General features: G+C 37.7%; 1 protein-coding gene and 1 long non-coding RNA gene across 3 annotated transcripts in view; one reads left to right on the top strand and one right to left on the bottom strand.

The window, feature by feature from the left end:
* Positions 1–10,993, top strand: part of EDEM3 (ER degradation enhancing alpha-mannosidase like protein 3) — a 66,749-nt gene extending 55,756 nt beyond the window's left edge. For both annotated transcript variants that reach the window (XM_077763263.1, XM_077763262.1), the window contains exons 19-20: positions 1,465–1,650; positions 8,492–10,993. In XM_077763263.1, the coding sequence (XP_077619389.1) occupies positions 1,465–1,650; positions 8,492–8,901 (596 nt within the window). In that variant the 3' untranslated portion in view covers positions 8,902–10,993. The remainder of the gene's footprint in view (positions 1–1,464; positions 1,651–8,491) is intronic.
* The window catches only part of LOC144230898 (uncharacterized), a 43,004-nt gene that overhangs the window by 7,931 nt on the left and 22,643 nt on the right, over positions 1–12,430 (bottom strand). The window contains exon 4 of the long non-coding RNA XR_013334920.1: positions 4,730–4,884. This is a non-coding gene — a long non-coding RNA (uncharacterized LOC144230898). The remainder of the gene's footprint in view (positions 1–4,729; positions 4,885–12,430) is intronic.

Below are 12,430 nucleotides of genomic sequence, written 5' to 3'. Positions count from 1 at the left end.
ATGAGTAGTTTCCATTTTCCCTATAAAGTGTGACTCTTGTGGTATTCTCTACTCTGCAAGGTTTGTCAAGTCAGATGTTTTCTTTAGTAGCTATTAGTAGCAGAATCCTCTACCGAGTTCTGTGGGTAAACAAGAGGCAATGATCCTTATTCTCAGAAAATTTAATTTTTAAAAGGGAACTTTCATTTCATTTCCCTATGTTTCTTTGTTTCTGATGAAGTATTTTGTTTGGTTATTCTAGTTTTAATTGTAAATAAATGAGCAAATTAGGACTTAGTTGTTTTTTATTGCAAGTACTTGAAGTAAAAATTATCTTAGAATAATCATTTGGCTTCGAGAGACAATAATTGATTTAAGCTGGTTTAAGATGGGAGGTTTGTTTACTACATGGAACTGGATTATTTTAATGGAACACAAAAGTAAGAAATTCAACTGAGCAAAAATCATCGGGAACCATGATGTTTTTTAAGTCGCATTTTTCACATCGGTCTGTCTCTTATCTTTGGGTCTTCCTCGACTCTCTTCTCTGCATCTCTTTGCATTTCTGCTTCATTCTCCAGCTTCCCACCAGCCTGCTCCTTCTCTGCCCATTAGTTACAAAAAGTCATTGTAAAATTGCAGCCTCAGCCAGGAGTCACTTTACTAGATCACCACCCACTGCCAACCGGAACCGTCGTTCTGTGTGCCATGAGGGCCTCCAGAGATACCGAGTCAGGTGGTCATGCTTGTCCGGTCAGTTAGGGCTAAGGAGGTGGGTCCTCAGAGCAAGCTCTCTGGGAAGGGACGGGGAGGTTCGTCATCTGGCATGTGTAGTTAGCAGTGGACGTGACTGGCCCCACCGGTCAAGCAGTGCTGAGCGGTCCTACTGCAGTTAGCTGACCAGTGTACACAAACTGTGGAGTTCACCTCAACCTACAGAGCGAAAACCACTGTCAGAATTCTTCTTTGTGAGCAGTATATAAAAAAGAACTATCAAGCGGTAGTTTGGGAAATGCCATTAAAGGAAATCTTAAGCAACAATAAAATTTCATTCATAGTTCTAGCATTGTAATCCAAGTCTTCAAGTGTTTCTATTGCCAGGCTTTTTCATAAGCACATGGGAGGTTTTGGTCATAATCATAGAATTTTCTGTTCTTTTTTCATGTGATAATAATATCCTGTTTTTCTGTGTGTCCCATCAAGTAGTTAATTATAACTTACTTATAATAGTTCACAGTTGTTCACAATTATAAATAGCGCTCCAGTAAACTACTTTGGGACTAAATCATTTTGCTTCTTTTGAGTTCTTTCCTCAGGATAAGTTTCTAGGAGTGGAATTAGTGAGCCCCAAAAGTATATGTTCATTTTTATGATTCTCAATGCATAAAATAAATGCTGCCAATGGGTAAAACACAGTAAAGTTGTGTCCGTAGATATTTTTAGTGGACACATGTTTTTATGTTTGCTGTATTCATTCTCTGCCAGATGACAATGAGGGGAGCAGCAGCGATACCGCCCCTCTGTTCCAGATGGCGGGTGATGGGAAGGACACGGATGACATCAAGATTCCCATGCTCTTCTTATTCAGTAAAGAAGGAAGTATCATCCTGGATGCCATCCGGGAGTATGAGGAGGTGGAAGTGCTCCTTTCGGACAAAGCAAAAGATAGAGGTGAGGGTAAAAATTCCTTGTGTTGGATGCCACTGAGCATTGGCTTTACTAGTTTGATAACAAAAATGAGTTATAGAAAGTTATTTTGGAGGCACTGGTAAAATAAATAAAATAGAAGATGGTTTCAAAATAATACTTTTCTTTTGGAAGTAAGAGTTGCAAGACATTTATTTTGCTCTGTTTGCTGACTTAGGATGCTTTTAGAATTATGATTTTTATACGTAATTTATCACTTTTGCTATGGCCCTGCGCAGTGATAAAAATACAGGGGGATGTATCAGGAGAGTCCATTTACGTAGCCACACATGTTCACCATTCAGTTCTGCTAATACTAGATTACATTTCTTTTACAAGGAATAAAATGAGATGGTATTGAGTGGTATTATATACAATATAGTAGTAGTCGGGTCTCAGCAGGCCACCGATAATCAAATGACCACTGTCTTGTTGAAGGCAGGACAAATATAGCAACTTCTATCCGCTGAGGTGTAAGTTTATCACAAAGGGATTTATAAGTTATAAGAGTTACAAGTGGCTGATGTCTGAAGAACATGCCTTAATTCATGATAATATGTAGTCCTCTCTGGGCCAGAATGTTTGTTAGTTATTTGAAAGCTATTTGAAACCCGAATTATTTTATAAATGGCAGGTCTTACTGGTATTACCAGGGATAGTGGAGAAATGAGGGAGAGTGAACCGGCAGATGCAGACTCCCATCCTGCTGATGGGCGCAGCGCCCCCTGGCCTACTGGAGGCGCCTGGGGGCGAACTCTACTTCCCCTATTACCTGCAGACGCCTAAAACTTGTGTGATTGGTGCAGGTTGTTGAGTCCTGTGGGATGTTTGTTTCATAGATATGTAGGGAACTGATTCAATTCAGTGTAACTTCCAAATGAAACAGTGAAAAAACAAAAAAGGTTAGCAGTAATCTAGTGCTAGCCAAGTCAGTGTTTTGTCTTGTCTTCTTATAGTGCTTTATTCTTCTTTGAGAACCTTTCACGTGTCAGCTATTTAAGAGCAATGGAGTGGGACGTATGTACATAAGGATGTATAGTTGGAAACAACAGAATAGAAAGGATTTCTAATCTTAAATCCTCCTGTGTTTGTGGTTTTTTTTCCCAAGTCGTTTTGCTCAACTCAGATCTTACCTACATCTATGCATTTATGCACATCAAACACAGGCAAATTATTATTCCATATAACTCTTTAATGCCTTTGCTTTTCTCCCCCCCTATTTTGTGCTACCATTGGAATTTCAGCAGCAATATTAAAAGGTAAAATGATTCCAAGCTACATTATTAATAGTAGTAAGTATCTTGCATTATTAAGCCTTAAATGATATATATGTATGTGTGTACGTGTATATATCCACACACACGCATATGCAAATATATATATGTATATGTAATTGTGTTTCAGTGGATACCATGATAATATCTGGTTTAATGTAATTAGATTACTTTCATATCTAGTCAGCTGTCCCACAATAATTCTTTTTCAATCCTCTCATAACAGATCCTATGAATTATATATCCATATGATAGATGAACTCACTAGTCCGTGTCCATGCAAGAGTCAGTCTAACAAAGATACCGTTGTTTTGGCATGTATTACTTTTGATCACTTTTATTTGAATACAATATAAAGTATTTAAAATATTGACTTGTTTTAGAAGTTTGTATGTGTGTAGGGATGCGTAGAATTAGGACTACGAGATCATAGTAAAGCATGTGCTTCCCATACTAGAGAAAGAATGTGAGAAAAGATAGATTCTACTACAGGCAGTGGCCCCTCCTCCGTGGGGCATATGTTCCAAGACCTTCCCCCCCCGCCCCCCCAGTGGCTGCCTGAAACTGGATAGCATACTGATCTGGATATATGCCATGTTTTCCTATGCATACATACCTGTAATAAAGTTTAATTTATAAAGTAGACACAATAAAAGGTTAATAATAATAACTAATAATAAACTAGAACAGTTATAACAATATACTGTAATGAGACTTAGGGGAATGTGGTCTTTCTCCAATTATCTTATTTTGCTACACTCCTCCTCCTCCTCCTCGTGGTGATGTGACATGATAAATTCCTACGTGATGAGATGAATGAGGTGAATGACGCAGGCGTTGGGACAGCATTAGGCTGCTCTTGACCTTCTGATGCTGTGTCAGGGGAAGGAGGATCATCTTCTTCCTGACCAGGGTTGTCTGCAAATAACCAAAACCTCAGAAAGGGAAGCTGTGAATAAGGCGGGGGTGGATTACTGAACAAAAGATATTATCTGAACGGTATTCTTTTAAAGACCTTGCAGTAAAAAGCCTTGACTTAAATTATATGTATTTTCAAGTTTTGCTGGTCTCTAAATTTGTTGAACTGTGATTCTGAGTAATCTTTTGACACAAAGTCTTGCAAAATTCTCTTTTTTGTGTAGGTCTTTCAAGAACTGTACAACTATATTTACTAAATCAATGAAACAAAATTACCAATTTTGTAACAAAAAAATCAGTAACAGTTTTAGTAAATCAACTACTTCATTCAGAATACTAAGGAAAATATCCTAAGAAGTTAACGTTTGTCGTGGTTGTCATTAATTTGTCCTGTGCCATTACTTCATGTGTCAGTGTTTTCCTTCTGCATCACAATCAGCTGATGTACTTGTTACAAGTGTAGATTCGGGAGTCTTACTCCAGAATATTGAATCAGACTCTCTGAAGGCAGGGGACCAGAATCTGACATTTTAAACAAGCATCCCAGGTAATCCCACTCAGCCACGCTTTGAGAAGCACCGAATAGCACTAAAAAGGCCCCCTTTTTGTTTTTTGTTTTTTTTTTTAATCTCCAGCTTTGTCTGAGCCATATTGTACCATCAAGGGTACCAGGTAGGATTGTATAAGTACCCCAAACAATTAGCATCCTTAAAATCTAAACAGTAAAATGTCCTCCAGATAGCCCTTTAAAAATCTCATTGCACAAATCCATACTTCCTTTATAAAGTCACGCAGTTTGGATTGAGCAGTTCTTCCCACATGTTAATACAGAAAATAGAAGCCCTAGAACAAGCCCCCATTCCCACTGTTACCTTCTTATTCGGAGAAGCCCCAGCCGTTAATATCTGCAGCAGTCCTGTCTACAAGCAGAAATGTTCAGGTATCTTACTGCATGTTCTTCAGAAGTAAAGCTTTTGTAATTTATCAGGTGGAAGTGTTGCTTCCTCAGGTCAAAGCAGTCATATGTCTAAAAGTTAAGTAATCCACAGACGTTTTAATATTAGGTCTCTTGTGTGTGCCCCACCTTCCCAAATTCTGAGAGTTCATAAAGGTACTTGGTAAGTCCCACCCCGTGTTCGCAAACAAAATACACTGTGCTCTTCCATTTAGGTCAAAAGTTCAAATAGTTTATAATTAAGAATCCATTTCCTTTTCTCAGTGTTTTCAAGGGGGCAAAGAATGAGAGTTTTAAAGGTTCAATACATCATCATGCTTGCAGTTTACAGTGTAGGCCTATGGTGCCTTAAGAGCTGTAGACGGATGTTTTCAGGGCTGCTCCTGTATTCATGTCTGCTGATAAAGAGCCAGACAGCAAGTGGGGGAAAGAGAAGAAAGGTGCCATGGTTTGAACTGCTCCAGGCTTAAGTCTGGCAGTGTTACTTTTCCTAAGATTATTTCCCACTGAACTTGATTGGGGCTAATCTGCCCTAAATTTGAACTGTAGAATTTGGGTTGCTATTGGGAAGGATTTGCTTCTGAGGGGAAAAAAAAATATGTATGCAGAATGCCTCTTTGCCTGGAGAGGAGCATCTGAAACATTCTATTAGGCAGAATTGATACCTGCCCTCCTTCTACAGCCTGGCCTGCTTTCTCGTGCATTTTTGCATTTGGACATCTCTTCCCTCTTTCTGGAAATGCTCATCAATCCATGTCCCCACTCTCATGGCCCATTTCCTCTTTGAGGGCATTTATCCATCTTGCATACCCAGTTTAAGTCCCACCTTCTTTATGGAATTTTCTCTTATTCTCACAGGTAAAATTTAAAGGTGTCTTTTTAACGTAGTTCTGCTTTGACACTCCTACCCCATTGTACTTCTTTACCTGCTCTCATCTCTGTATTCTTGTTTCAGCAAATGCTGGTTGTCCAGACGAAGGAATGATTGAAGAACATCCAGTCTTTGCCAAGGCTTCCTTGTCCTTTTATCATGAAAACCTAATAATTTTCTTGTCTTTGTATCTTGAGATTTTCTTCATTCTTTTTTTTGTTTCCTGTTTTTCTCCTCTACTATTCCTGAATTTTATCACATAGTTGCTAATACTCTTAGGACTCTGATACTCCATGCCGGTGCCGTCAGGCACCTTAGAATAAACGTATGTAGCAGTGTGGCAGACACGAACTCCTTCCTTCGTTTTTCTATTTCTCCATCTGCCATTTTACTGTCCTGATTGCTGCGTCTTTGCTATATATCAGTTCTTCTCATAGATTTCATGTGTTTCCAGACCTGCACTTCTTTCCCACTGATCTGTTTGTTTACTCCTATGCCAATAGTACAAGTTTGCTGTTTTGAGTGCATTTTGATATCTGATAAGGCAGCTCTCCTCTCACTCGTTCTTTTTAACATTTCTTCACTTCTCATTGATGTACATTCTTCCATAAGAACTTTTAAATAGTTCTATCTGATCCCAGAAGAAAACAAAAAGAAGCTGCATGCTTTACCTTGAAGTAGGAAGTTTTTGTTAAATATTAAGGCAGGAGCATACACTTAGCTGCAAATATAATTAGATCTTGTCTTATGTTTTCATTGAGATTTTATAGTATTAAGTAATATGGTCTTGTTCCTTTCATAGTAAGTTTTATAGGTTTTTACTTTTGTGAAAATGGTACTTAATTTATTTCTAAGCAGTTGTTACCATAGAGAGGTTATTTGCCTATGTATCTTATTTTTACCCTACTTATCAAGTTCTTTTTTAATGGTGTTTTTTAAAATTAAGAGTTGCTTTGAGTCTAAGCATACAACACAGTTAAAAATACAATTTCATCTTTTCCTGTATTTACACTGACTCTTATCCTTTTGTGTTAGCTAGATTTCCAAAATAATTTTACATAATATGTATTCCTAGGGTACTTTTTGCCAAAGCACAATTTTTATTACTAGACGAGACCACGCTATGCCCTTTCCTATCCTTCCAAAACTAGATTAATACAATTCTAGACAAAAACTTGAAGGTTTTCTTTTTGTTTTCCCTTGAACTTAGGGTAGCCTAGTGTAAATAAGCACTAAGCAACCAATTTCCGCTTTCTCTTCTTTGGTCCCCACCATAGTTTTCCTAATTGTCAAATTCAAGTGTATCTTTTCCACAGCCTAGGAGAGAATGTGGAGACTTCCCCAGCCTACCCACCTCCCGCCCGCACCCCAAGAACTTAAATTTCCCTAGTCAGGTAATCCTACTTATTAATCAGAGTGCACATAAACACACCAGTGTATACCTTCCTGCATACCTGTATTTCTTTTAGCTTTTCTGGTTTTATGAAAGAAGCCTTCCTTCTTTGACTGAGGAGATCTACTTTTAAATCTGAGCTCAAGTGTCAGTTTCAAGGAAACTGGAAAGGCTCAAGGAAAGCCTCAACTCTTCCTGTTCTTTCCTATTCCCTGTAAGCTTTCCTAGCAACACAAAACATGTCACAGGTAGGGTTTTCCATTTATTTTGTGTGATTATTTGGAAATGTTTTCCCCAACTGGACTAAAAGATCCGTAAGGGCAGATCTGGTATCTGTTTTTGCCTCAGGTTCCCCCCCAGCACCTGCACAGTGCCTGCCCCACAGAGGATCCTCAGGACTTGCTTGCTGGCTGAGCACAGAGACTGAGGATGAGGCAGCATGGGCCGTCAGTGCTGGTGAAGCACTTTCTTGTAGGAGCCCCACATAGAATGCTGCTAGTGGCTTCATTGTATGTTCATTACAAGAGGTTCAACCTACTATTTAGCCTTCCAGTGGATTTTTAATGGATTCGTGGACCTACAATAATGAAATACAAGTTTTGTAAATAATCTCAGTTCTTGTCTTTTTGAAAATATATTTTTAAACCACATTAATACCCTCAAATCATCCAGAAATTTGTCTTATTGGCATTTTCATGGCTTACTGCATAGAATTTCACTTTTCAAAAGAATATCTTAAAACATAGTGATGATAAGTGCTGTTTAAAAGTTATTTCATATGTTATCATGTGCAAGTTTTCCTGAATTTTTATTTTTAAAATTTTTCTTTTTTTAATATTTTATTTCTGAGAGATTGAGAGAGAGAGAACATGAGCAGGGGAGGGTCAGAGAGAGAGGGAGACACAGAATCCGAAACAGGCTTCAGGCTCTGAGCTAGCTGTCAGCACAGAGCCCAACGGGGGGCTCGAACTCATGAACCGTGAGATCATGACCTGAGCTGATGGCGGACGCTTAACCGACTGAGCCACCCAGGCACCCCCGTGAATTTAGATATTTAATAAATTTTAGACATACAATGCAAATCTATGTGCACGTTAATAATATTATTGTTTAGTGTATTCCTTGGCCTTTACTAATTCCCATTGAAGGCTTATCAGTTACTAGAGTCATTCCTTTCAGTTTGGAAGAACATTTATTTTGTAATGTCACATTTTGCAGAATGGCTATATAGAAAACATGTGATGACATGATTATAAGGCAGTCTTGTACTCTCCAATGTTAATGTTCACTGCTCTGCATTGACATGCTTTTCTTTTTTATTTCTTCATTTTATTGCAACAACCAGTGTGCTCTTAAAAGTGTGGTAGGTAATATTTTGAGTGGGAAAGCATGAAGCTTGTTTCTTTCATATACAGATCCTGAAATGGAAAATGAAGAACCACCATCCTCTGAAAACGATTCTCAGAATCAGAGTGCCGAACAGATTGCACCAACTTCTCAGGAGGTTGATTTGGTTGATCAAGAGTCTCCTGAGGAAAGTTCTCTAAACTCGCAACCAGAATCATTACCTCCAGCAGATACGGACAATGCTGCAAGTGTCTCTCCTTCTGAACAGATTCCCGACCCCATGGAAAACCATGAGACTATGAGTCTTGATGGTGAATGTACAGATTTAGATAACCAGCTTCAAGAACAATCAGAAACTGAGGAAGACTCCAATCCTAATGTTAGCTGGGGTAAAAAGGTCCAGCCTATAGACTCCATATTAGCAGACTGGAATGAAGATATAGAAGCATTTGAAATGATGGAGAAAGATGAACTATGACTCACTAAAGAATCTGGTGGTAGGTATTTAAAAAGAAAAGGCAAACTGTGGTTAACAGACACCCTGATACTAAGCAGGCTCTCTCCTGGGAGTCTTTAAGTATGGTGATGAACAACCACGTTCTGACTGAGACCGTTAACACAGGAGTCTGGAGCATGCCGTGTTAGAATTGACCTTGCTTAAAATCGTCCCATCAAAAATGGAAACTCACGCCCCTCCCCCTCCCCCCACCCTGCCCCCATGACAGCATCACGCCACCCTGCCGCACCTCAGGCCAGGAAAGGATGGCTGGGCATTCCTAGGAACCACATTTCTGCAGTCTTGTCAGATAGATGAGAAACCAGTTTGGTTAACAGTGGAGTGGAGAATAGGAATTTGTATAGCTTTCTAATTAAAGGAAGCTCAGCTTTCTTGGTTTTGGGGTTAAAGGCTCTTTGGGGGAAAGTACAGCTGAGCACTGTGGGCATTCTGCTCTGCTGCCTCCACAGAAGCAGTCAGAGCGACCTAAGTGACTGTGGAGCAGATGCGTCATGGTGACAGCAGCCTTTGCTCCTCACTCTCACTTGCTTCATTGTGTAACAAATGATCAAGATGACTAGATTTTTTTCTCTCTTAACAATGTCCTTTTCATTTAAACCAAAGGTGAAGCCATTGTGCTTTCTCAGTGAGTTCTCCGCATAAAGGCTAATCATTGGGACCAGGGGAAAAGGTCATATACTGTATTGTGGGAATTGGTTACTTAATACTTTTGAAAAATGGAACAAGGGAGAAACTAATGTTGTGGTATGAACTTGCCATTGAGCCTTCCATTGGGATGGCTGTGACTAACCTGAAATGGCACTTAAAGTTCTGTCCTTGTAGGGCAAATTATAAATCCTTTCCAGTTCATCGCTCTTAGAGGTGATTACCTCTAGCCATCAGCCTTACTCCATCCCATGTTTAGTATGCAATTTGAGCCGCCAGGGCCATATCGCCAGTAGCTAAGTACATTCTGTTCCATTTTTCTATCTTAGGGAGCCATAATAAAACTGTGGTAGTGATCTGAAAACCCTAGGGAAACTACTATTTTTCTTCTTTGAAACTATGGTTTCTAAAGTTGCACCTAAGGAGTCTGTCACATTTTCTGTTGAATCATGGTTTTTAAGTTGTTTCGGTTTTGTTTTTAACTTATATTCCTTCTGATATGGACTTGAAATTAGTCTACGGTAACCTGTGAAGGACACTTACACAGTAGCAACTAACGTATAGCCATATAGCTCAGTGAGAATTTATTTTTCTCCTTTTTTTTTTTTTCTTTTTCTTTTCTTTTTTTGGTGGCAGTCTGGTGCTGGCCACATTTAAGTTTTTTAAAATTGTTGTTGATATCCTAGAGACAGCCCTGTAGTAGAAATCATGGTTTTATTCATTTTATTTGTTTTAAACTTCCCTAAGTCAGTTCTGAAGGAGTATTTGTGAGACTTAATTTTCTTTCTCTTTACCATGACATGACCTAATAATCTTTTCTTAAAACACAGTTTTGAGGTACTAATGAACCGAAACCGTATACGGGGCTGTTACCAGCAGCGCTGTACTCTAGTTATGTATATTCATGTACAGTATGTCTTAGATCCCACATAGGCATATTCTTTTGTAAGGGGATGAATAGCTGCTTTCAGAAATTCCAGCTAAATGTAACTGGGTCAATGAGTAATAAAACTAATAGAGAAGTCACTTTCTGGGGGAGGGGGAGGGATGGGGAAGAGTAGTATTATAAGACCTTTATTGGCCCGTAATTAAACCTGACACTAAAGTGGATATTTTAGTCTTTCTGCATGTGAACTGTGGTGTAAGAAGATAGAACTATAATACATTACCATATACGGAAGGATACATGTAGTGCTTTGTTCATCTTAATTGCAAAGCTGCCAAAATAGCTGAAGCTTAATTATTTGACTTGCCTTGATTTGTAGGACTGGGGCTTGGAGAAAAGGAGCAGATGTTCCTCTAAGACTTTGATTACAGAAGCCTTATATACATTGATTTGATTTTGTATTTGTAGCTCAGAGTTGTCGTTGTCCAAATCCAACTTTCTAAGTTAGCAAAACAACGAATTTTTTNGGAGTTGTTGCCATTTTTTTATGCCTAGAAGCAAATTCCCTTTTTTTAGAAAAGTGAATCCTTTAAAAAAAAAAAAAAAAGTAACAAATTATACTTAACACCCAGAAAGAATCATATTTGACTTTTCCCTAGTTAAGAAGATGTAATGTTCAGCTTCAAAACTCTCAGNCCATGAAGTTGTTTTTGAGTTCATTAAAAAATTCCAACAGCATTAGGTGGGTTTTTTTTTTTTTATGTTTTGTTTTTTAAATACCTTTGATAGACATTTTATTTACTTCCTAAATATTCAGGGGATTCTATGAGACCCTGAATTTTAGAAACATCTGGTCTACCTCAGTTAAATGTTGACTGCATAGAAATAGAGCTGAAATGATCACCACAGCCATAAAATTGTTTGACTAAGAAGGATTTATACAATGTTTACAAACCTGGAATCAAGTAAGGAATTTATCTGAAAGTGAAAAGTTAGATATTAGAGCAAGTGTTTAATTCAGGTATTTTCAAGTTTTAAAACTTAACTTGTTTACCTACTAAAAATAGCTATAGTTTTTTTTTCTGCTTGTAAAAGTCTATTGAAATGATATACCCTAATTTGCAATAATTTTCCCATGAAGTTTTAGGTATGAAAGAATTGTAATTTACTGGGTATGTTTAGGATGGGAAATTTTGTTGGGTAGGTTTTTTTTTTTTCTTTTTAACCTTTAATAGGCTTCCAAACAGTTGTTTCAAGAACAAATTACTTTTTGACATCATACTTTTCCCTTTTTCTTCAGTTATTAGTAAAATTAAAAATTGTGCACTCTCTGGTTTTAATTTCTAATATGCTTATTCTTTTGAGAATTTTTTAAAAATTCAAATTACCATCATAGCCCTTTTTACAGTAAAACCAGCATTTGTTCCCTCACCAAACCCCATGTCAGATTCATTATAAAGGAAGCTCAGCATAAATAATTCAAATAGTGCTTATAATTTTGGAGGCGAGGGGGGGCTGATTTAGTAAATATTCCAACCGGTCGTTTTATGCACAAGGCTTCAGTCAGAACATAGAGAAAAAAAACATTCTGTGAATGAAATATTGTATGTTCAGATTTTATAAAAGACATTTTTAAAAGCCCAATTTACAGCCGTATATTTTCTTATGATGTAATTTATGAAAAAGATGTCTGTACTAACAGGTGCTGTAACACTACTGTTGTTGGATTTTATTGTTTGGTGATAAATGTATACAATATTTCTAAGGGAAACTATGTACTGTGATGTAAAAGTCTGGGCAAAATGTATATAATCCTTGTATATAAATTGTGTATTTGATTATAATTACTGATTGTAAAGATTTAATAAAATATGTAAATATTCTGGTCTAGTTTTAATTTGGATTCCTAGCATCACTTCGCCTCTCTTTATGCTTTGGTATCTCTTTAAAAAAATTTGT

Source organism: Crocuta crocuta, unplaced genomic scaffold, assembly GCF_008692635.1.
Source record: "Crocuta crocuta isolate KB4526 unplaced genomic scaffold, BGI_CrCroc_1.0 scaffold3, whole genome shotgun sequence".
Lineage (NCBI taxonomy): Eukaryota > Metazoa > Chordata > Mammalia > Carnivora > Hyaenidae > Crocuta > Crocuta crocuta.
The sequence above is the reverse complement of the archived record's forward strand: the minus strand, read 5'-3'. Positions and strand labels throughout refer to the sequence as shown.